General features: G+C 38.0%; 1 protein-coding gene across 7 annotated transcripts in view; it reads right to left on the bottom strand.

Annotated features, from left to right (window-relative positions):
* Nucleotides 1-26859, bottom strand: part of DLGAP1 (DLG associated protein 1) — a 401400-nt gene that overhangs the window by 126763 nt on the left and 247778 nt on the right. For 5 of the 7 annotated variants that reach the window (XM_071417710.1, XM_071417688.1, XM_071417726.1 and 2 more), the window contains one exon: nucleotides 11022-12047. In XM_071417710.1, coding sequence (XP_071273811.1) covers nucleotides 11022-11975 — 954 coding nt within the window. In that variant the 5' untranslated portion in view covers nucleotides 11976-12047. Of the gene's footprint in view, nucleotides 1-2341; nucleotides 2488-11021; nucleotides 12048-26859 lie in introns of those variants that run through there. The other 2 variants (XM_071417736.1, XM_071417746.1) reach the window with 2 other exon arrangements.

Raw genomic sequence — 26859 nt, 5'->3', positions numbered from 1 at the left:
GAAGTTCCCAGTTTGAGATCCGCTCCTATCAGTGAGGGGAGTAATCACTGAAAAACAGCACCTATGTTTTCAGTAGCTTTTCCACTTTTTAAAAAACACTAGCTGCAGAGAAAGAAAGCTGAGCTGTTCACACAGAGATCAGGACAAAGCAGCCTCAAACCCACTGGCTGGTTTGGGTATTGGAAGTCACCTGCATGTGCAAAACCAAAGGAAATAGCACAAAAGTGACCCAATTTCCATTTCCATACTATGGGTTTAAGGGGAAAACCTGTACGTGCCAAAGAGAAAAGGATGGCCGTGGTTAAAAAACCATCCAGATTCGGAGAACAGACTAAAATACCAACCCAGATATGCTGCTAATTTCACAGAACTCACTGAGGAATCCAGAGTGTTTGTAAAAACTATCTTACCTGCCAGACAAACCTGCAATACAAGAATGTATTGGAAATTTTATTAAAAAGCTATTTTAGTTAAAGTTTGACCGTGGGGTTTTTTTGCAGGTATTTAAGTCTGGTTTGGTTTTTTTCTAAATATTGTTTTTACTAATTTTTATTGTTTGCTTGTTTACAGTAAAATTTCAGTATATAATTGATTTTGTAGATGAAAATTTGGGTCCAGCTCCCCTTTATATTCTTTTTTCTTATTTCTTATATTACATTCACAAGAGCAAGAAAGCCTGATTTTGAAATTTGGTTTAGGCATCATATAACTGACGAAGAGCATTTGTAGGGTAAAGAAACATTTTAGAAGTTCTGTCTCAGCTATTAACAATTGCAATACTTTTTATGAAAGGGGGTCTGTCTGTGTCTTACTTGAGTAGGACAAACAACCCTTAAAGCTCAGCATTTCCTTTCATTTCAGGCAGATAAAATAATGTCAACATTTTAATACTGCTGTGCCTGTAGTCAAATACCTCAAGCAGTACCTACTAAAAGAAGTGACCTGATTTTCAGAGTGCTTTTTTGGTCCCTAAAAAGTATTGGCTGTAACAGACGTGGCTGTAACAGCTCATGCAGACAGTGCAGTTCACTGTCGCAACAGAGTGTTTCATATTATGAGAAAAAAGTAAAAACATAAAGCCCTCTTCAAAATGCAAACTGCAGGAATAAAATCAATCAGATTATTACATACATTCTGCTTCTACACATATGGTACTATACATCCTGTAGAGTGATTTCTTCTGCTGGTCTGGAAAAAAGGCTGGGAGAAATGTCTATGTGAACCTCCAGCTCTCTTATTTTTTTCAAGTCAGGGGGTCTGCACAAATGTTCCCACGGGCTCTTACTTTATTTGAATGACCAATATTATGCCTTGCAAGGTCACACAAGTGCAAATGCACTGTATCTTCTGCCTTAGAGGATTAATGAGATTAAGATTGACATACTTGAGATAAAGCTGTTTCATGCTTTTAAGAAAATCATATTATCCAATTACCTTGGCAATACTATTTTTCCAGTATCAGAATATCAAGAGAGAACATCACTTGCATGATTGTTTTAACTCTCATGAAAAAGGGGGAAGAGTTAAATTCAGATCTAACAATGAACATTGTTTTTATTAAAATCGAACTATTATTATTCACACTATCAAAGTAATAATGATCCTGGAAACATTTCATTCTCTAAATTTTTAAGCTCATGTACAAATCTTTACAAGCCTAAAAATCAAGAATGTACTTCACTTATACAAAAGGCATAGTGAAACACAACAACATTACTACTTGAATAGAGATAGAAAATATTCAGCAAAGGCCTCTGACCCATGCAGCTTACTGAAACTTAAAACTTCAGCAAACCCCAGCAATAAATTGCTACATGTATGAACACTAAGCCTGACAACAATTTCTTTCTTTTGATTAAATGGCTGATATAACATTCTTTTCTAAACAGAACAGACCATAAAGATGAAGTACTGCTACTGGCCAACATCTTACCTGGATTTAGCATCATTTAGTGTATAGATTACCTGTCCCAATCTTTAACTAAATTTATGCTGCTCTGCAGGTGTTCACACTTTGTCATTAGCTGGGTTGTACTGCCTTGTCACTTCCTTTAATGCATTTTTTGATTTAAAGGAACTGGATTTTTTAATAGATAGCCTAGGACCCCTAATAAAGAAACAAAACAAACAGGTATACTGGCCTCACAGTTTTCAAATATTCACTTAATAAGCTCACATGTAATAGTATGTGAAATAAGCCCACATTGCATTGACAAGGGTAAAGAAAACATTTTTTAAAATTTCAATTTCTAACCAATTAAATTAGAATATCTAATTTCCTTTATTTTTTAAATTTTTATTTCCCCCCCCCCCCCCCCCCCCCCAATAGTTATTAACTTACCTTGCTGGATGAAATAGCAAACAGACTGTCTCTATAGCAAATTAAGTTCATTATTGATCTCTAGTTTGCTTTGGTTTATTGCAGCTGAAATCATTAAAGCTTCTCCCTGTGCTTTTCCAAAGCAATGTGGATGACTATAGAAGTAAACAAAAGGACTGGAAGGAGTGGCTAACCATCACTCACAGCAGTAGACTTGTAACTTTAGCTTTCTATTAGTATGCAAATACTTAATGAAATGAAATCACACAACTGAAGAACAATGCCTAATGACTGCTCAGTGCAGATTTTTCAAACCCATGCAATTTGGTCTTCTTAGCCATTATTATGCCTCTTCTGCATGCTGTAAAGGAAGTTTCAATTGCCTTCTTCCACTTACTGAGCCTATTCCCAGCAGTCATGAATATTGAATTAATCAGACCAATAAGGATGAGTAACATTTCTTTCTATCAGTGTGCATATGTTAAGAATCATTGAAGTATGCAAAAAAAAAAAAAGGAAGCCTTAGAAAGCAGAAAGAAAAATATATGTTTAATGAGCCTTAAGTGTTTTCAAAAAGGCAGTTAGGAGGGTTGCCTTTATTTAGGATAAATTTAATATGCTCAGTATCTGCAGCAACATTTGCTTTATCTTGTACTATTTGAGCAATCATGTTCTACTATAAATTAATTTAATTTAGCTGACTTATCTCCATATTTTTTTACAAGAAAGGAATTAACACCAGAACAAAGACCTGTCCAAGACAGAGCATTACTTCCTCTATCCTGTGCCCACCCCTTGCATCAAACCTGAACAAACAGGGTGTAGAACTGAAATCTTCCTTCACATAACAGTAGTGTGGAAAGTCTTCTAAACCAGTATGAATCTTGAGAGAGTCAGCCAATAGACAAAATTCTTCAAGCACCACTCCAGTTTACAATGCCCATTCACCAAAAGGTGTCTTGACCATTGGCTCATCGATCTGAATCACATTCTATTTTATGATGAGGAATATGTGTCTTCTAAATGAAATTACCATGTCTTGATTCCAGATAAATATTTCTCCTTCTGCTTTATGTGTAAAAGTCCAACCAACCACGAAGAGGGGCATGCCGACACAACGATTCCATCCACGGCCTTGCACATTTGCCACTCATAAACACCTTCTGCAGAAAGGAAGCCAAACAGCAACCAGCGTGTCCATTAGCTGAGGTGAACATGACTGAAGGTCACAGAGCAGGGTTCTTGGCCAGGACCTCAAACTAGAGCTGCTTCAGTGATACTCATGGATGATATCCTCCAGTGGCAGAGGGCACACTTTCGTTCTCATCTTTCGCAGTAGCCTTGAAGCATTCAGTGCCATTGGTTATAATGACATATTGTTTCTTGGCCAGTTAAGGATGACAGGACGACTGTTAACAAAAATACCAATCCTTGAAAGGACACTTTCAATGACCAGCAGTAGAGAAATGTTAATTTCTTCTTTATATCTTCTTTTGTGATGAGTCACTTCAACAGCTGCACACAGTGACTGGTCGGCATCCAAAGCAATACTGTTAGATGAGATGCCATTTTACCTTTCTTTCACTGCGCACAGGCACAAGTCTGCTATCAAGCAGACAGCAGGAAACTGGCTAGTGGGTGGAGAACATGTAGCTGAATCTGTATCCTTGGAGGAAAACAGATGTGATGGGGAGAGCATTTTGAGAAGCAGCCCTTATGCTGTTTCTTTTGGCTGACTGTAACTCAGTAATCTCTGGTGCTTTGCTAATGTGCTCTCACAGGCAGCAGCTCTAAGTGATGCCCTTAAACTGCCATCTCCTGCTGGCTGTTGACTTCTGTCACATTTTAGTGGCCAGCAGACACACTTCACTGACACTTTTACAATGATTTCTTTGAGATTACAGCAATGCTATATACCTGTGAAATAAGCTTTCATCTGGCGGTAAGGAAACTGTCCTGGTTCCAGAACATCATAGTGTGCCTTCTCAGCAACTCCAAATAGTCACCAAAAGGTCACCCATGTTCTACAGTAGTGTCCCATAGGATATGAAATCAAGTTCACAGTCCTGACTCTGATCTGCTGGAAACTGAATTGCTACAGACCAGGAAACCTCAAAGATTTCCTGACAAACTGGTTAGCAGGCTGGAGTTATGTCAGCAAAGCAAAGTTAGACACAAACTTATTTGCATAAAAGACTCCTGGACACAATTCAGAGACTATTTGGAAGCCCTGGCCCTTCAGAACTGTCACAATGCCTTATCCAACTGTTTGACACATTGCTTAGTCTTTGGTGAGAGAAACACATATCTATCAGAAGCCCAAAACAGACAGTTCATTGCACAATTTCAGGATAAGAGGATGAAAGGACAAACAACACACAACAGATTGATGTTCTAATTGCTTAATTCACTAGTGACAGAAGCTCACCTGTGCAGAGCATTTGTAAAGCAGAACAAAAACTTGGCCAGATAACCCAGCTCAAACCACTCATCTGGCATTGTAGTATTTCCTCACTCAAGATCTATACTGTGAATTCCATTCTTGAAACAAGCACAATACCCCAACCCAATAACGGGATGAAGGGAAATACTCTTTATTACTTTGCACTGACTGAGGAAAATGTATCATTTCCCAGTGTTTTCTTCCCCACATTTTTCACGTGTTTCCACAATAAAAGTTAAGGTTTCAAACTCAGAGGCAGATTGAAATGATCCTCTTTGCTGGACTTGACTTGTCTCAAAGATTTCTTGTTTTACTCTTGGTTTTGTTTTTTTTTCAGTGAAATTACTGAAAAGAATGAGATTGGAATACTCCAAATATTTAAGGCTACAGGAAGGAATCAGATTCATGATTGCAACAAACCTTATCCATGAAGGAACTGAAATAGATACCAAATGCCAGCTGTTATGTGCAGCCATAATTTTAGTGAACATTTCTGACCTACAAGTATATGTAATGTCGTGTTACCCAAGTAGGTTGCTAAATCCTATAAATGGTATGCCAGCAACAGGTTCTAGTTGCCAGAATTGTGTTCACTAATGGATGCACTGTTAGAAGAGAAGGATGCTAACAGAATGAACTGACAGTAATTCAAGTTAATCTGGAAAAAGTAAGGTCAGTGCCAGTACATTCAATACTTAAAAGTTACAGGATGGCAATAAAACAAAAGGACAGAAAATTATGGAATATTGGCAGATAAAGTTGCAGCTGAAATTGCTGTTGAAGAGCTCTCTTTGTACTTAGAAGGCCCCCATGACTCAAGACACCAAAGGTCAGCACAGCTTTCAATTAAGCAAATAAGAACACACCAGTTGTTAAGGTGAAATGAGTGGCAAGATGATGATCACCAATACAGCTAACAATTTTTTTTTGTTTCTTTTTGTTTCTTTTTGTTTTGTTTTGTTTTGTTTTTTAGCTAAATTAAGGGACTGCAAAGATGAGGAAGGTGAGTATATTGAAATACTCTCCAACATATTTCTCTCAGTATAGCAATCACATCTTGGGTGGGTTTGCAGGTAGGCTAAATAACCAAGATGCCTGTTTAATGGAGTTATCTGTTAGTAATATACAATTTGTAAATAAGCTGTTTTGTGCCTAATCTATATTTTCCACAAATTCCCTAGCTATAGCCATTATTCATATTACGCACCTCACAATTTTGAAACCAAAATAAATTAGCTTTCTGAGAATATTTTTTTCAGTGTTAATATGCTTACATACTAGTTCATTTTAGAAATTCAAGAGCATTTAAGAATTTCCAAATATTTTAATGATTATTACATTACCTGGAAGTTGACCTAGAATACATTAATACATGCTTTACTAAGAATTAGCTCATGAGCTCATAAAAAAAACTTTGAAACTTATACCTCATATACTTTGTAGTTCTGACTGGAAAATTGAAAGAGAAATAACATGTGCTTCATTAATTTTCAATTTATAATGGAATATGAGCCAAAAAAGTAATCAGATACATGAAAAATAGAAGATCTATATTAATGGATGTTAATACAACTTTCATATATATATATATATATATATATATGTATATGTAAGGATATAGGATATTCTGGAAGATTAATTTGAATATGGTAGTTGCATCTGAAATGCAAACACCATAAATGAGGAAAACACAAACTGAAAGTGCAGAAAAACTTGCATAGATAAACTTAGTATGACAGATCTAACATAAATTGCTGTGTCATAAAGATAAACACTTTGAAGTGTAAGGCACCATGTTAAGAAATCACATTACACTTACTGGTCCTTATTAGCACCCTGACCTTTTGGTCTATTTGGTCATCCATGGACACAGGCAACAAAAAGAGGCTGGCTGTGACTGGAACTCAGCTTTCCTAAGAAACTGTGCCTTGTCCTGAGACTGGAGAACAAGTCATTTGCATAATGAGTTTCTCAGCACTACACACTGCGTACCAATGCACATTGCAGGCAACCTTCACCCATTCAGGAAACTGAGTGCAGTACTAACCAGAACCCTTGGTCACCGGAAAATTCTTACTACACCCAGAAACTTGGTTTATATTTTTTAATAGTATTTCTCACAGTATCCCACCAAAGGACAAGCAAAGCAAATGTGGAGGCTGAATGACTGCACTGTTGTGTGATGGTGTTCACAGGAGTTTTCAGGTGAGAGAAGAGACGAGAATGTTGACTCCATGTTTAGAAGGCTTGATTTATTATTTTATGACATATATTACATTAAAACTAAACTAGAAAGAATAGAAGGAAAAGTTTCATCTCAGAAGTCTAGCTAAGCTAAGAATAGAATGGAATGAAAACAAAGGCCTGTGGCTTGGACAGAGAGAGCCAGCTCTGCTGTGACTGGTCACTAATTCCAAACATCCACACAAGACCAATCATGGATCCATCTGTTGCATTCCACAGCAGCAGATAACCATTGTTTACATTTTGTTTCTGAGGCCTCTCAGCTTCTCAGAAGGGAAAAATCCTAAGAAAAGATGTCTGCGACACTGTTGCCCCCACCTTCTGTGCTTCAGTTTTCAGAAGTAAAATTTCCATCCTTAGCCCCAAGTGTCTGACACAATTGATATGAGTCTCATCAGGTGCAATGAAAAGAAAACTTACGACTGACCCATATAAGAAAAGAAAATTAATCTGAAAAGCATCATTCTTTGTATTTTTCTCAGTCTCTTAACAAATGGACCAAGGACAACAGGAATGGTAATTACAGGGAACATTAAATGGCAAAACTATAATCAGAGACAAATTCTGCAGTGTATTTGATACACTATTAGCTCCAAAAATCATGAATTCATACCAAACAAAAAATGTCAGAAATATCTCCCCGTGTATTTGGACCCTATTGTTTGCAGCAAAGGACTGCTGCTTACATGTTGTCTTTGATAGTTTGGTTAATTTCACTTTTTTTCCAGAGCAGAAGCTAGCAGAGAAGTAGAGGCTGTCCACTGCCTTAAATTTTTTTCTTTCAAGGGAGGGAAACCATCTTGAAGAAGCATTTTGATAAAACATGAACATTTCCTTCTCACCATCCTTCGCAGTAGTCCAACTGTAAAGCTGGATCAAATAACACTTTCCTGAAATAAAAATCAGCTCATAAAAAGAACCTTATCTTTCTACTATCCAGCTGCTCACTCTTGAAAAGAGAAATAGAAGATAAAAATGCAATTCCATTCCCAAAATGTGGGTAAGAGGAAAAGATTTGCTTGACTTTAGACTATAGTCTTTAGACTATTCTAGGACAATATCTGTTTCTGAAGATGCCCAGTGTAGACCCCAGCCTCCCCTAGAACTCCAAGGATGGACACTGTGCCTCAGCAGCAGGGCTGGAAGTGGAGCCTGGTGGGAAAAAGAAAGACAATACAATGCAGAGGACTCTGCACTTGATCCAAATTCCAAATTATGAGAAATAAGCCCATCTGTAATACTAATTACTGCCAACACCTTCCACAGAACAGTTAAGTGGAAAATATCACAGCAAGTGAAATAATTGTTTGTTATTTCTATGTCTTTACACAGAGAATTCATGCAGATACTTCTGTGATAAAAGCCCTTACAAACAAATGTGAAGTCAATGTCACCTGTGATCTCTGATATACTCAGATCTATCAGGATAAAGAAAACTATTCTGAGTACCCTGAGTTGGAAAGAAGTCACTCCTTCATTGAATTCAGATACTGTGACAAGAAGAGATTGCATGAACAAGTAGCTGCTCTTTGAATGATCAGAGTTTATGTCCTGGACCACAGACAAATTAAATTACAAGCAAGTTGGTAAATCTGTTTAACATTTAGTGAGTTATAGAAAGCAACAAGGAAGCATCATAACAATGAAATTAAATGATCAGGGTTGTCCAGTGTTGTTGTGAATTTGTAGCTTTCATCTCATTTTGTGCCTTTCCAATTGTTCTAACACAGGACACCAGCCTTTTGGTGCAATAATGAGAAGTGCACCTGGAAATAGCAGATGCACAGAGTAACTCTACAACTCACTAACAGAGTGGAACTCTGCTGCTGTTAATATATATTTATATTGCAGGACAGACAAAGGGCTTCAACTGGGTTCTGTGTCCCACTGTGCTGTGCATTGTGGAAACACAAAAGGGAACAAAGTCCAAGCCCCAAAGGGCTCGCAGTGTAAAAAGATAAGTGATATAGTGAAGAGAAAAGCAAGGGGATGCATTCAAAATAGACTGACTTTTAAAATACCTACATGCATTTGTCATCCCTTCAAGCTGCCAAGAGAGAAGAATAATCCTGACCTGCTTCCTCAAATCTACTGTACTCTGTTTGAATATTACTCCCAATGTTAACTGATGCCTGGTTAAGATTCTCCTTTAAAAAAAACCAAACAAAACAGTTTTAAACTAATTGTATTTCCCTTGATTTTACAAGGGCATGCAATTAGAAGCAATAAAACAAAATTAAGTGAAAACTGAAACAGAATGGGAAACACAGTGAGAAGTAGTGATTCTAAGTGAGAATTTAGTTATTCTTGCCCTTGACAATTGTTGGACATATTTTCATACAGACACAGATAATGTCCTCTAATTCCACTTGAGGAGTCTATTCCTGTCAGTTAAACATTATCTAAAGGTCCCTATGGAGGTGTTCGTTTAAAGCTGATGCTGGCACAGTTTTTCACTCTTTTCTAGCCATCTGGTCACATACTGAATTGTCAGCTATTTTATCTAAACCCAAGAGAAGGCTGAAGGAGTAAACAAAAATACCAACAAGAAAAATCTCAGGGTTCAAAGTAACCACAACACTCAAGCCTAAAGTTATGATTTCTTCTTACTCACAAAATTCACACAAAAGATACTTAATAAAAAACCCACAAAAGCTCAAAAGGTTGCAACCTGAGGCTATTTTGAAACCCCTCTCCCTCCTCAGCCTATATGCAGAGCTGTAAACACACTGAGCATTTGTATTGCCCCCTCTTCCCCCACCCCACTCCCCTAAAAAATTGATAGAAAATATACATATCCATTCCTTTACATTTAGGACTTAGCATCCCAGAGGCCGGTAATCAAAATTATTTTGCACGACACTCCATAAAACGTTTTAAGATCAATTTTTAAATGCTGATGCCTCAGTCCTACGCTTTCTCTGCATACTGACTTAAACAACAGAATGTGGAATCTGACTGTCTCATTAAAGCACCCATATGAGAGAACCTGCTACAGTTCTATACAAATAGAAAAGAGTCCCAGTACATTAAAATGAAACCGAATCATCTTAGCAAACCTCTTTTTTCCTCATGGTCTTCTCTCTTCTCTGTGCAACGTTGTTCCATCTTACACACACACTTAGATGTGCCATAAGTGCTTCTTTTAGAAAAGTGCATAAAAGCTATCCACAGCTCTCCTAAGAATGAAACAGTTTTAATATTTTCTGATCCATGTTCCTGCCACAAACATTCACCGGCAGTATGATAGCTCCAAGAGGAGACATCTGATTCTTGACATTTAAAGATACAATACTGGTGAAAAATAGTGACGCTGTATTAACTGCAAACAGCTTGTGAGGGAGTAGGTGATGTACTCCTAAAATGTATAATCAGAACAAGCAATAATTTCAACCTTTTGATTTTTTTATTTTTGACTCAGAGCCATAAAAAAGAGGAATAGCCTGATAAACAAATCTGGACACGTTACAATAACTGTTTTAAGAGAATTTATATTCTATGGCAAAAAGAAAAGTAGGCTGTTTTCCTGCTGGAGAAAGTATTAAGGTACCCCATAGTTTCTCAAAAGGGTCTCAAAAGCTTTCTTAAAAAATGAGCACTAAATGAAAGCAAAATTGAAATTACAGAAATCAAAGAATTTGTATCCTGGTAACATTCAGTTAATTGACATTGCAATGCTAAATGAAAGCACTAAAACATCAAATTCCCCATACCCCTACTGTGACAGCCTTATAAATTCAAAAGGTACACAGAAAGGTCTTATTTTTCCCACATGAAAAAAAATTAAAATAATCCTGTTCTAACATGAACCGTTACTTTGAAATATTGAATTCTGGACCAAAAAAAAAAAAAAACCCAAGAGCTGATATATTTTTAATTTTAGTAGTAGAACCCCTTGTTTGGTGGTCAGTGACCTCTGGGGAAAGTTGAGACATCAGAGCAAACCTCCATCCCCCACAAACACCTGAGACAAGGCAGAGCACAGTTAACAGCAACCAGTTCTCCACACTGTACCTGGAGGTACTGACATGACCGTTCCTGCTGGCACGTCTCTGCCTTCACCACTGTCTGGTCCATGTTAACTGATGCTTTCTGGTAAACTTCACGGGCTCTGCTCACGGTTAATGTAGAGGACCAAGAGCTTTTCTTCATTAACTGGGAGTCCAAATTCACAGGCAGGTTTGCACAGGTAGAGCATTTGACATCATTATTGCTTCTGGAGGACTTCACAGTATGCTCGCTAATAGTGTTATAGGCTTCCATAAAGTATTGGGAAGAAGAGCGATCGGGGCATCTTCCCATGGTCATGACCCCACTGGGACCATGATAAATGCAAACATCATTGTCCAAGTTGTCATCTGAACTCCACCATCCTGATGCATTGGATCTGGGCTTACCTTCTGATCGCCTCTCCTTACTCTTGCTGCGCTTCCCATACCTCATCGTCTGTGACTCCTCTGGGCTCGCTTTCCCCCCATTGACGCTCCCCTTGGACGGTCCTTCCAGCGAGTGGGACTTGGTGAAGAGCTTTTGGACAGAGTGAACCAGGTGCCGGATCCTGCCCGGGCTGTCGCTGCGGTGCTCCATGGCAGTTCGCTTGTACTGCAGAGTGTGGTAGCCATCCCGATTCAGGGGCAGCTGCCGCTCAAACTGGTCCAAGAGGTTGGCAGGAATGCGGTTGGTCTTGTTGGCAGTTCCGTGGGGAACCAGAGCACACTCGTCCTTGAGTTCGTGGTGGGAGCTGTAATGCCTCCGGGGAAACGTGCTGCTGGCAATCTGATCGTTGTAGGGCACCATGCACTCGGCCTGGAAAGAGTTCCTTTGAGTGTAGTAAGGGTGGTCTGCGGGGTGGGGCTCCACCGGGTTTAACAAATATGGCTTCCTGTCCTGGTGGTGTGGCAGGCTGTCACACGCAGGGTCACAGGCAACCCCGTGATGGTGACTGCGGCTGCCGGATAATCCCTTCATCCTTGGTGGAAAACGAGTCCCAAAGTCATCTAATACGTATGGCTGTGCGGCAGGCAGAACTCAGAGAAAGGCCTAAAAGAAAGAAATACAACAGAACACATAATATATTCCAGCTGAGACAATAAACAGCATGTGCACACTTAACATTCTTTGTTTCTTATTGCAAAAGTGACTGGAAAAAAGTAAACATTCTCAGACTCTTTTTATCCTTTAATCTTTCCCATGTCCAGCATGGTGATAGGGATACCTAAGCAGTACACAAGAAAAATTATCTTGTTCCATTAGCTGCAAACTGACACCAGGCAATGTTTCCAATATGAAAAGCAAGATAGGTATTGCCACCTCTACTCTAAAACCTCAGTCCTGAAAACATTCAGGGACAGGGACCTCCCAGGATGCCTTAACTGCCCATCTGCATGTTCTCAAGGCCAAATGGACATACAAAAAAAGATATTTTCTTTAATCGAACACTTTCCGGGCTTCTTTGGCCCAAACACAAAGCATGGTGCAATTAATGGGAAACCTTTCTCTAACTTCAGTGAATATATTTACTCAATCTCCATGTTGTCTGCCTGGACTGTAATCATCTCAAGGCAACAGCAAAACATTATTTCCATAAGTTCTTTTCAAATTAAGAGTAAAATAACAATAAATTACACTAACTGTCAAAACGAAGCCAAACCAACTAATTAACATCCTATATATCTGTAGGGTTTATATTTACTATTTTTTGGCTCCTACTCACTAAAAAAAACCCCATCTTATTCTGCTAATGTATGGCTTGATTTATTTCTCAATAATTTTTCATTATTCTACACAGTGTTCATATATCCCTACATACTCCTACCATTGAAAGAACTGGGATAGCCAAACCTTGTTGTTACACAACAATAACAGTTAATAACAATACACTTAATTCTTGATTGCAGTTATTTGTCCCTGAAGTGACTCGCAATGCTGTAGATTATGGATTACAACAAATTGAAAACAGAAATCTTCATCCCCACTGATATAATAACCACTCTGTTTGAGGCCAGATGCCCTCATTTCAGCCCTCAACTCCAGCAAGTGTCTGGATGCAACCTATGAGTACTAATGTGTAAATTATGAGGTTTCAGGTGTGGCAAAGCAGTCTGATGGTGCCATCTGAGAAGATGAAGGGCAGAGGACTCCTTAAAGGGTGCTTACTTATACTGCACTGAAGTACTGGGAGTCACTCAGCTACTTTACTCATTTCTGGCATAGCTAATCACATAAATATTTTTGGAAATATAGCTCTGGAGATCTTTCTTGGAGTAAGGACAAACATACATAGCAAACAGGTTTCCACTATGCTCCTCCATCACTCTCTCAGCTAAAGTTCATGTTTTAACAGGTTGTAGATGTTGTGCCTACTGGCAAATTGGTAACAATGAAGTTTTCTAAAATAGCATTAAGTTAATGTCAGTCTGGAAAAGCAAGTTCCTGACTTCATCAGAACTTATTTTATATTTTCTTCTGAATCTGCAGCAAGCCAAAGGGGAGTTTTTTTCAGTATGCTTCCAAGCTAATCTGGATGTCCTGCATTTTATTCCCCCTCACTGGATCCCTGCAGTGCAGAAAATGTTCCTTCTCAGGAGACCTTGAATTAAAAAAAAGTTTTCAAAATATCACAAAAGGCTCTTGAAATATTCTAAATAGATAAGATGACTGATTTATCTAAAGAGGAGAATGGCTAAAGGCACATTTAAAAGCATGAAAATAATATATTTAGGGAGCTGTACTTGTCAATTATACTGTAGTGACAATCCTAAGTACTTCTAAGGAGAATTTTACATCCCTAGCATAGTTTTAAAAATGTGATCTACTAGTCTGTGTAACTGAGAAACATCCAAAGGGATGTAGTGTATATTAATTAGTTAGGTAATTGAAAATGTGACTTGAACAAAGATACCTCATCAAGCAGAGTACTTCTAAAGGATATAGAGACCAAATAAAAAATAGTTCTTTGCTATCTATGAATATCTTTTACACATCAAGGCTTATGAAAACAAAATTTCAGCCAGTTTTTTTTTTTTGCTTAAATCCATAAATCCATTTGCAATCATGCAACAGTCCTTATGATGATGGATAAATTCTCTTAAGGCTAAAAATAGACTAGTGTGCCATATAAGATAAAAAAATTTAAACCTTGCCTCAAAGATAGGAGAAAGCTATGAAAGAGTACAACTAACTGGGACATGCCCTAAAACAGCAATTTATTTTCATTTTTTCCTTATCTGAATGGCTATGAAATTTTCATATACTGTGGAAAAAAGAGTATATGTAGGAAAAGAACCAAAAGTAACAATAATTTACAGCATTGTGAAGTATGACAGGCACAGGAGATGTAATGGAATTATTGAGAAAATGTAGCCTTAATATACTGATACAGAAAATGGCTGGGATCAGGAAACCCTTGATCTGGTTTATAGACTGGGACAGAATATTGTGGAAAACCTTGAAACTGAAAACAAAAGATGCAGCTATGGTTTGACCAATGAGAACAGCCGTGTTACCAGCTGTGTTTTGGATGGACTGGCAATATGGATGCTAAGGAGGATGTGCAAAAAGTGGTAAAAAGTGAAAAAGCTTATGAAAAGTGACATTTGTCTGCATAGAGAGAAAACGACAGGCTTTCAAAAAAATTGTGGAGGAAGATTGGCCAAGCACTGCTATATGAGCTTGGATGGCAAGTAGGATGGAAATGTTTAGGAGAAAAAATGCATGTATTTTGAGTCTGAGCTGTCAATGGATCTTTTATGAGGAAGTACTGGAGAAAAAAGCAGAAGATAGATAGGATGATCTGCCCAAAAGGAATCAGATGAACAGATAAGGAGAATAACAGAGAAAATGCTTGTGAAAGCAAAAGATCATAGAGTTATGAAAAATCAGATTTAAAAGAGGAGGACAAAAAGAAGAAAAAAACAAAGAAGCAAAAACCAGAGTGATAGAAGAATCAGGCAAAAGGAGTGCAACAAAAAGAAGTGCTAGCAATTTATTCCCAACTCCTAGACTGCTGGATGCATTAAGAAAGGGGTTTTTTTCCTGGTGAAACAGCACTGAAACATTTATTTTATCATGAAAATTGTGACTAAAAAGTCCCACACAAGCATTTACTAGAATATAGCTTCATTTTACCTTAACTGTATTACTGCTAGGACAGCATTGAAAGTGCAATGAATTAGGAAAAAACCCAATTATGTACCATAGTGCACCTTCCAGGAAGGAAAGAGTAAGTACACTATGCTCAACATTGAAGAAAGAAGTGTTGCTTTTCTTAAATATTCAGTGGACAATTCTTCTGCGCAAAATCACTCCAAACACAAAACCTAAATCCCTCTCGCACCTCAATCCCATTTTAATATGTTAATATATGTCTAGAAAAAATATCTATCCTACAGTCTCTGATTTCATCAGTATTTTTCAAAGAATATGTATCATATTCCATAATTGTGTTGTCTGAACCTATACATCAATGTTTAGTGCAATTAGCAGCTGGAGACAGGGCTATCTGTTCATGCCATGAGTAGCTGAGAGGAAACCAATTAAGTCTTTTATTTTATTGGTATTTTTTGGCCAAAACAGGAACACTTGATTATTCATGAAATAGGGCAAGACAATTGATGAACACATTAATAAACAGTGCAAATAGCAATTCTATAGACAGCAGACCAAAACTATTTGATGGCATAGGAATAAAGGAGATGTTAAAGAGATACAGCATTGTAAGGATGAAGAATGCTTACTACTTTCAACATTCATGTTACATTTGCTTTTGTTTTTTTGAGGATGCCCTTGGTAAGAACAATACAAATATATTCATCCTTGTCCCTAATGTGGTGTCCCTAATGCATAACAATTCCTGGAATAATCTAGTGGCTAGAAAAATGCCTATTTAAATCCTATGTAATTAAAATGAAAAGGAATGCAAAATAAGAAAACCTGAATGCAGAAATCACTTTTTTTTCTTTTTTCACAAATTTCATTTAACTATATTGTCTACTCATGTGTTCCAAATTTACTCATAAAACACATCTTTGACAAACATATTCTTTCCCTTAGATATATGTTCAACCTTCTGTCTAAGAAAAGATTTACTGATATGGCCCTGAGCCCCTCTGGCTTCGTCCAGCAAGACTGCAGAATGCAGAATATGCTGGGGCAGAGGAAGGACTCCTCTTCCTGAGCAGCAGCATTCCCTGTCTCCCTCTGCCACTTAAGGGGGGAAGAGGTAGAGTTCAGGAAGGAGGGAGGGGTGGGAGGATGGTGTTTCACTTCTCATTATGCTGTTCTGAATTTGACCAGTAACAAATTCAATTAGTTTCCCTGGGTTGAATCTGTTTTCACTGTTACCCATGATGGTAATTGGTTTGTGAACTGACCCTGTCCTTATCTCAGCTCATGAGACTTGTTTTTCTCTCCCCAGTCCAGGCATGGAGGGGAGTGATAGAACAACTCTGGTGGGCACCTGACATCCTGCCAGAGTCAACACCCCACAGGCTGATGGATCTATGCTTGCCTGGGTCCTCCTTTTTGCCCCTTTTTGAAGGCAGGGATAACATTTGCTTTCCTCCAGTCCTCAGGTACCTCTACTGACTGCCATGACCTTTCTAAGATGATTGAGAGTGGTCTAACAATGATGTCCACTGGTTCCTTCAATGCTCATGGGTGCATCACATCCCATCAGGGCCCACAGACTTCCGGATGTCAAGTTTGACTCTGTGGTCTCTAACCCAATCCTCCTCAACCATGGGGAAGTCTTCTTTTCTCCAACATGGAAGTCACCAACAGAGACACCCTAATTAGGCATAATCAGGGCCACAGCACCTTGGATCTAATATCTTTGTCTGTTCAGAGACCAAGGAGTGAGGGACATTGAATTTTTTTATTGTTTGGTGAGTGTGGTTCTTCTAAGATACCATTCCAAGAATCAGATGACTTCTGAATATTCAGGTGTCTGCCAGGTCCAGAAATTGAAGCACTGGGACAGAGGTGGAAGGCAATGTAAACACTTAATATGTTTACGTGTATGTTCAGCTCTGAGTGAGGAGGGCATTTAATCATGTGCACAAATTGAACCAATGATGCTTCTTAGCAGTACTGTGTATAGTTGTGCTCTCATTTTATACTCTGTGGTAAAAAAAGATAGGTTCTAATTTCCATACTAAACTCCCAAGGTTCTCAGAATTTGCTTATTTATTTAATCCCACACTATGGAATGTTCTCAGCGAAATTCCTTTCCCCAGTTCTCAAAATTTACAAACAAATGGAAAATATGATTATGGTAAGAAACTTCCACATGCTCCTCATGTAGAACATTGCTTTTTTGCAAAGGTCTTGATATTTTGCACCAATTATGTGGGGCCTTTTTGTTACATTGCATCACCTTAATGAAAATCTAGACATCAATAAAAGGATACATATTCTAAATTTCATCTATCCACATATTTTATTAAAGGTGTTCAAAAGAAAATGAGGTCTCAAATTATCTCCCTAATACATTTTGGCATGTAATATGAACAATTCAGTGCCTTGGGTAAAACTCTCAATAGAACATCTAATTTTTTCTTCTGTGTCAGCAATCACACCAGGCAAGTGATATTTACAGTATAATTTAATCTTGAACAGTGGACAGGGAGTCATAAAGAGAAATATATTGGCCAGTCAACCCATTCCAAGTGCATAGGGAGATCCATAAGTGGGAGTAACTGGGGAAAAAAAACATAATTAAGCTTTAGCTGATCTTGAGGAGGCCCTTGTGAATGATATGCATATCAGAAAAAAAAACTAGAAGAGAGGCATCCCACCAATGGCATCATAAAACTTGGTGGGTTTTTTTTCTGTCTGCATCCAACAATTTTTAGTTTGCATATATTTGTGGTATCAGGTATCACATTTAAATTTGACTACTGTTTCCATCCATGTGCTTTTGGTGAGCAACTGTGCTGGTCAGTACCAGGACAGAATGTGCCTAAAAGTTTTGGGTTTGGCTTTACTTTCTTCATCTTTGTGGCTAAAAGCAAGTTGATTTGCCACTTGGAGTGTCATAAAATCTGTAGTCACTAAGGTAACCTAATAGATAATTAACCTCTGAGTCATATCTAAATACACTACAAAGTCTGCAAGATTCTAACAGGATCTGTCAGCAAAATTTTGACACAAAGAGACTGACTTTTTCAATCCTCTCAGGAGTGTGGCTGGCAATACGCAGAATTGCACGGAAAGATCTTGACTCTACAAAAAGAAGTACTAAACTGTGATTGTCTGCTCTTTCACTCCTGATTTGCACACAAATTAAGAGTCAACTTTTAAAAAATTCTGATCTGCTTCAGTGAGTAATAATATATAGTGCAATTTGACTACTCATTACTTTCCTGTGGTGTAGGACAGAGTCTGACTCGATAAGGTACAGCACATCAGCTGGAGAGCCTGTTGTGAATTCAGAACTGCCAATGGACATTTTCTTCTCCCAGAAAGAAAACAAACAGGATATTACGTCTGTATAATGTGCAAGTAAAATAATACATTAAATTGAATCATTTAATAAATGTCATATAGGCAGTGTTGAAGCATATACCTCATACCCAAATTTAGATGTTGCCTTTTAACCTCCTCAGTCTGGGGAATTATGAGCTTTATGACCTTAATATTTTTTTTAAAAGCAGAATTTGCAATGCATTTCCAGAATGCTTTGTCTGGGGAAAGAACAAAAGGGAATGAAAAGGAAGATACACCAAAACTGGGAATCAGGTTAACATGTACTTACCTGGGCTGCTCTCTTTTAGGTACCTTATTATTGCACCTAAGTTTGCAACACGATTTTGCTTGCTTTCTTCAGAAAAATTCTTAAAATGCAAGGATTACAGTCACTACTTTCTATCAATTGCAAATAATCAATATGATACGGGTGTCTTCTACCGCCTCTGGATAACAAAAGGACAGAGGAATGAGGGACAGGTCAAACATTCCTACAGCACTGGCATCTGATAGAGTGGGTGTCACAGTGGCATAAAACATACACCATTAAATGACTAATACAGATACAGAGATATCAGGTATGTATCTAGATTCCTGCAAGCCAGTCAGTTATGAATGTCAAAGGTTTATTTTTCTAGTAGGAATGAGGTGATCAGCAGATAAAACCTAAAAATTAAATGTGTACTTTTCCTGTCAAAGGCAGATAAATTCATGGCCTTCAATGTGTCTTTCACATAGTGAAAATGGGCATTTTTGTACTAAAACAAGCTCTTGATCCTCATTGCAAGGACACCAGCATGTCTAAGTCTAGGAGCCACTATAGCTACTAGGGACTGACAGGGATATAATGGAAGCTGCTAATCAGGGCTTGCACCAACATTACACAAATCACATCTGCACAGGTCATTAACTCATTTTCTACCACTTTTTAAGTGTTTTGCAATTCTGTAGCATGGCACTGTGACAGGTATCACAGTTAAATTATTGCCTGAGATACAGGTTTTCATGCTCTCTAGAGCTTTTCTACACATACATTGAAAGAACAATATTCACTGTAAAGCCAGGGAACCGACATTACTCCAATGCACTACACTCCACTCAAGACACCTGAGAATCCATACTTTGACTTCTATGATGGCAGTGACAGTGTGATTGCCTAATTACATGACTTTGTTGGTCTTGACCAGCAAATCTCATGATTCAAACTGTCTCTAAGCTTTTCATTCCTTGCTATTTAGAGATCAAGTGAAACACTATGTTAAATATTTCTTGCTCCATGAAAAATCACTCAACTCAATTTAATGAAACACAGTTTTATAAGACTCTGTCTACAGCTTCAGACTTACACACCCAGATCTCATTTAGCAGAAATAGTGGTGATTTCTTTGAGAAAATATTCTTCCAAGTACACTATAATATTTTAAGTCCAAGCAAAAGTGGAGGCTACAAAAACACACAAGCACCAGAATCCCTATGCTTGCAGATGATCTCCTATCTTGGCTTTCAATCCATAGCTCTGTTTGAATGGTGCCTTTCCTGAACACCTGTTGTCAGCCCAGAAACTAATGAAAAAGCATCTTAGTGGATTAACTCCACAGAAATGCTACCGAAGCTCTGTGAAGACCAAGGGTAAAAGTTGTGAAGACACTGCTTTTCACAGAATGACAATACAGGCCATATTAATCACCACACCAGCCCACTAGTAACCCCCACTAGCCCACCAGAAAGAACCTGCAAAGCCTCAGAGAAACTGTCCCACATCATAACTATGAGTAAGAACACCCTGGAAATTTCACTTCATAGTCATTTTGGTATTATGGAGCTTTAACTGTAACAACAAATGTCACCACTATGATCACCCTGCTTGGTCATGAATATGTTCCAAGCCCTGTGTGCCCAAGCCAGGTTTCTCCAGTGAGGCAGTAGGAAAAGAGGAGAGGCGCACAATGCCAAGAACGTTCTGCTCATATGCAAGACCAGCTAACTCCTACATGGGAGAAAACTGACTCCTGGGAGGAACAAGAAAAAGCCCTCTCTGAAGGTGTGAGATAAAAGAGCTCAGCCAGCAGGGCAGGAAACCCATTGGATTGTAGAAAACAGTCATGCTTAGATCAAAATGTAATCTTTTTCATTTCAACCTGTTCCTCTCAGCTCAATCTAAAAGTAAAAACCAGTAATTGTGAGCACAGTTAGGCACTGAATATGAAACACCTGGTTAAAAGGCAGACAGTAACAGGATTCTTTATTCCCTAAAACATGGCTATAGTACTGAACTTCATGAATTTAAGGTTTGAAAAAGACCACAAACAACTAAAAACTGAACCAAATCCTCACATTAGCTGTGGTATAGAAAGGCAACCGCGTTAACTGCCTTATCTTTGATAGCTACAGTAACTGATCAATATTTGTTATTACACAGTAAATGAAATGGAAATACTTTCCAGTTTTATAGCAATGCTATGAAAAATAGTTAGATTTGGCAGAACTCTTAAGCTGCTTGCTCAAATCAACTTGTCTCATTTCACCTCTAGTGGCATAAAAAATAATAAGAAACCTTAAAATCTTCTTTTCAGAGGGAAATATTTACCACAAATATTTTCTCATGCAATTTAGTTATGAAGAAATTGAAATAGCAACTATTTTTAAGGAGAACTTTTTTTCACAGAATTCCACAAAATGATTTTGAGCTATGAGAAACTGGGAAATAAATCTTAATGTATGAAAACTGTCTGAAAAAAATTACTGGTACTTTCAAAAGCTGCTTATCAAGTATGTCATAGAGTAAAATGTGACAGCAAAAGGAAGAGAAAGTCTGTGGGCAAAATGATGTTCTTCTGCTGGCATGGCACAAGATAGTGGCTGCATCCCTTCTGGGAGACAATTCTGCCCTTGAACAGAGGATACAACTTCTCCTCTTCTGCTTTAAGCCTTCATTCAGTTCCACCTAAAACACCAAACCACCAGCTACATTTAATCTATTTATTTACAACAGCAATAATTTAGAAGTTTTACAAAACCCCTGTAAATTTTATTTTTGGATATGATTCTGATTGTAAACATAAAAAAGTAAAAAAGAAAATCTCAGGCTTTTCTGCTATTATTTATGCACATAGAATTTGCTACTATTGTACTCATGTCTCTTTTTTTTTGGTGCATTTTCCAATAAATAGAACCAATGGTCTGCACATATCTAGAAACAAGTAGATTTAAAGATTAGAGAATACTTTGGAGAAGTTTATCTTGAACTTCTTTTGTTTAGGTTTAGTTATGCATACAAATGGCACATGATAAGAATTTGAATGTAGGAACTATGTTTATCCAATAAAGAATCAGAAAAGGATTCTATTAATATACAAGTAAAATCAAAACAAAACTTAATTACTGCATACAAGCTAATGAACCCCTGCAAGGAGGCTAAAACTATTCAGAGAAATAGTATTTTCTAAACAGTGAACATGGCTTAAACATTTCAGAAAAGTCTTTCAGAATATCTTTTAAATCAGGAAGAGGCAAAAATAACTGAAAAAATTATTTGATGAAATGAATTATGATGAATAATAATCTGTTGGATGACCAAACAGAAAAAATGAATAAACCATGCTTATAATCTTGAATTACACAGGTCAGCTTTGCAATGCCACAGAATTCAAGTGTGACTTCTTTACTTCCACAGTTTGTGACTGATCTTTTATCAGTTTCATGAAACCACACAGGATTCACTCTGAGGCTTTGACATCGCGAGGAATATGGGGGTGGTATCCTCATATTAGGTGCCACCTAAAATGCTTGGGCATGAACTTCACATCCATGTTTGTAAGAAAAGCAGATTTGAGGACAATTTCTGTTAACTATGTGCATGCCATACAGAAGCTCATCACAAATCACTGTGCTGAGATACACAAAATGGTAAATGAACATCTTACTCCAGAAGGATGTTTGACTTCATCAGCACATTAGGCATTTATACAGTGCATATTTCACTCTTGGGGGCTCAGAGGGAATACCAAAGCACTGGACTCTGTTATTTTATACTAGCCTTGTCTGAACTGCACACATTGTTGACATGAAGCACAATAATAAAGAATGGAATTAAAACTTTATATATAGAGAGTAAATAAGTCAAAATCAAGGAAAATATACTCAAGAATATTTTCATTTCACTTGAACTTTGCTGTATTTAGATGTCTTCATTGATACAGAAAAACTGAAGTGAAGGAGGGAATGAAAGAGAAAGCACAAAAGGAAAAGTAGGAAGAGGAAGTATAAGCTTAATTCCCTTTTTTTGCATGTTACTATTTCCAGCAATGCCCCAATTGATGTAACTTCACAGATCTCAATGGAATTGCTCCTGAGACCAACATGAATAGAATGAAAAGAACTTAATTTCTGCTTTTAATATTTGATGGTTTAAAGTAATAGGATAGAGTAAGTATTCTCTGTAATATTAAGTAGGTAGAATTTTAAAACTATTAATAATGCACTTTAAAAGAGAATGTTATTGGTAACTCATTTCTTTATCACACAAAACTACCATAAATGAAATGCACTTTAAGAAACTCCTGAAATCTATTTTACATGCAATTGCAAATGATAGAGTGTTCATATACTGGAATACCAAACCCTTTAAAGTGAAGAGCTTTATCTCTAGGTTCTACTGCAAAGCATCTTGTCCTGAGTATTTAAAAAAAAAAAAACACAGAAGTGGTGCATTTGAAGTTATTTTTAATTAAAAGAAGTTCTAATATTCTGTTAAAAGTACCTGCAGGGTAATATGAAAATGTGCAATAAATATTTCTATAGCATTAAAAATACTTTAGAAAATGTTTCTTTAGAAGAGTAACACCATAAGCAGGCTGCCATATATATCAGACTGGTAATATATACAGAATGTCCTGTTAATTCCTTGTTGCTTACTCCTCCCAGTTTAATCTAATTTAATTTCAAGGTGAAGGGTAAGTGCTTTCTACAATCTACTTTAATTTGCATACTAAAAAGACATACTCCCTTAAACCTGAATACAAAGCATACAGCCTTTTCACTTTATTCCATCTTTCAGCTGTTCAACTGAAATCTCATCTTTCCCCTCAAAACATGAGGTTCATCATATGTTAAATGTCAGCATTATTGTGTAAGTTCAGGAGGAGCCACAGTGGGCTATGCTGTTTATCCTCATACATGTTGTCATGCTTTTCCTCATGAGGCTTATAAAAACCATCCATAACTGCAACTGTGGATCTACAATTTATTGCTGACATAGAGTACACCTTGTGGAAAGATAGCAAGTCTGATTTTAAAGCTATGAAATAACAGAATCTGCCTCATTTCCAAGAAAATTGTTCTGGTAATTAGCCACTGATACATAGCTGCAGCTAAATGTGTTCTGTATCCACTTCCAGCTAATAGGTCTGGAGATTTTTCAATAAACCTTTTCAGAAGCCCTTACCATGAGCCACATTCCCTCCTGCTGCTGTGAGACAGAACTATTTCACGCCCTTATATGTCTTAACCTAAAGTGACTGTGTTTCTCAATCACATCTGAAGGTAGATTTTCAGGCCTTTAGTAACTCCAGCAGCTTCCTCCCATCTAGCCTTTGGCTACTTTATACATTTCGTACCAGATACAGTTCTTATCAGGTATGCACTTAAATTGGTAGGCTGTATCAGTAACTGCAGATTTGTTCTTGTGAATTCCTCAGTCTAAAAAGAGTTTAACTGAGATTAGACACATTAACCTGTGTTTTCACAAATGTAACTCAGAATCGCACCCAGTGTTCAAGTAAACTGATTTTATTTTTTCTTTCGTATTTTCAGCCACTGCTTTTTAGCAATGTTTAATCTGTACTGCAGAAACAAAATTACACTACCCCCATAAAACAGTAGTTGAATCTAAAATTGCATGTCCACCCTCTCTCTTGGGAAGTTCACAGTAAAGCCAGACTCGTTGATGGTTATCTGCTCTGACAGTCAGGCTGACCGCAGCCGAAACAGCAATGCATGTGAGCACTGGCAAAGAAACGGGACATTGCTTAGAAACATTGCTTAGAAAAACTGTACTGCTGCAACTGAAATATTCAGTGTGCTTTCAGAGTGTACATTTTAAGGCACCAAAGAAGGAGTATTGTAAGATAACATGGATAGTTGCTTTCAGAAATGGATGATTTCGGTAGTGCTACTTTCCAGTACGAATAAAGAACACTGGTTTCAGTAGTATCCATTTTGAAACTATTTGAGCATGAATTTTATTTAAAATTCAAATATTTTAGCTTTTAAAAAAAACTTCTTTAGCTTGTACATGACAACTGCTTGAAGGATATTAGTAAACTAATTAGCAAACAGAAGATGGAACAAAACTTGTATACTCTACAAACTCACTGAAATCACACTAAATAAGAACACACGTTTAGATCCAACAAACACAGTTAATCTTTACATGAGTGAATGTAATGGCTTGACCCTGGCTCAATGCCAAAAACCTGACAAAAACTCCCCTCTAGAACTGGACAGGGGAGAGAAAATAGAATTAAGGGTTCATGGGATGAGATAAGGACCAAGAGAGATCTCTCATCAAATACTGTCATGGGCAAAACAGACTCAATAAATTTGGGATAATTGAATTTATCACTAACAAAATCAGAGCAGGAAAATGAGAAGTAAAATAAGATCTTAAAAACACCTTCCCTCTACTCCTCTTTCCTTCCCAGCTCTACCTCCCCCCCTCAGTGGTGCAGGGAGGTGGGGAATGGGGGTTATGGTCAGTTCTTCACACATTGTTCCTGATGCTGCTTAGGGAGAGGAGTCCTTCCCCTGCTCCAGCGTGGGATCCTTCTCACGGGACAAAGTTCTCCATGATCCTCTCCAACATGAGCCTGTCCCACGGGAAACAGTTCTTCACAAACTGCTGCCACATGAGTCACTTTTCCACAGGGTGCAGTTCGGCCATTCCTCAGGCACAGACTGTTCCAGTGTGGGTACCGGGTCAGAAATCCTGCCCAGAGACCTGTTTTAGCATGAGCTCCTCTCTCCATGGCTCTGCAGGCCCTGGCCAGGACTCTGCTCTAGCGCAGGCCTCCCATGGGTTCTCATCCTCCTCTCAGGCATCCACCTGTCCCAGCACTGAGCTCCTCCACGGGCTGCAGGTGGATCTCAGCATCCCTGTGCTCCTCCATGGGCTGTGGGGACACAGCTGCTTCTCCATGGTCTGCACCACTGGCTGCAGGGGAATCTCTGCTCTGGCTCATCCTTCCCCTCCTTCTCCACTGCCCTTGGTGTCTGCAGCATTGTTCTTCTCACAAATTCTCACCCTGATCTTCTCTGGTTGCAATTACAGCTGTGCCACAACTTCTTTTTCTTCTTCTTAAATATGATATCACAGAGGTGTTATCACCATTTCTGGTTGGCTTAGCCTTGGCCAGTGGCACGCCTATCTTTGGAGATGCCAAGGATTGGCTCTGCTGGATGTGGAGGAAACTTCCAGCAGCTTCTCACAGAAGACACCTCTGTAGCCCCCACCACTACCTGGCCATGCAAACCCAATACATTCCAACCCTCATCTCTGAAAATCATGTGTTTCAGAATTATCACTAAAATCCACATTCACCACACAACCTGCCCTTGCCTCAACAAATGCAACCAAATTAACAAAACAAAATAACATCATCACAACACAGAAAAAAAAGGACAATTTACACAAAATTCAACCCTTGTCTGTTCACCACAATTATGACAAAAATTCCTCATGGTCATTCCACTCTTTGATGTTGTTCACGATTTGTTTTGCCCATTACTTCTCCCAATTACATAGGGTCAAAATCCTCATGACCCCATGTTTTGGCACCAAAACCCCTGTAGAGTGGGTTGACCCTGTCTGGATGCCAGACACCCACCAAAGCCTCTCTATTGCTCTCCTTTGCAGCTGGACAGGGGAGAGCAAATGTAATGGTGTTATCAACACCTTTCTAATTACCAATGCAAAGCACAGCAGTTTGAGAGCTGTTATGGAAAAATTAACTAAATTTCAGCCAGAACAAATACAGTGAATATGCTGAAAGTTTAAAAGGAATGGTCCTACTATTTTTTTTTTTTTTTCATTATTAGGATAAGTACTTTACTGGCTGACGATAAAGCTGTGTTTAGAAGATCATTGCATACTTTGAAAAAGTCATTCCTTTCTTTTCCTAAATGAAAAGAGACTTGCACGTCAAGTGCATACGTAGAGAAAGTTTAGAATAAAACTCTGGAAGCAGCATGAAGAGGCCTGTGATCTCTTCTACCCTAAGTGAATAGGAAGAAATCTGCCAGGCCTGTTAAGTCTGTTAATATTGCTTTTGTTCTATAAGACTGTGATTTAAAAGGAAGTTTTTATGGTTTTTATAGAGCAGTTAAGAGT

This window comes from Agelaius tricolor, unplaced genomic scaffold (assembly GCF_023055355.1).
Source record: "Agelaius tricolor isolate 1412-34295 unplaced genomic scaffold, bAgeTri1.0.p SCAF_2, whole genome shotgun sequence".
NCBI classification, from domain to species: domain Eukaryota; kingdom Metazoa; phylum Chordata; class Aves; order Passeriformes; family Icteridae; genus Agelaius; species Agelaius tricolor.
The sequence above is the reverse complement of the archived record's forward strand: the minus strand, read 5'-3'. Positions and strand labels throughout refer to the sequence as shown.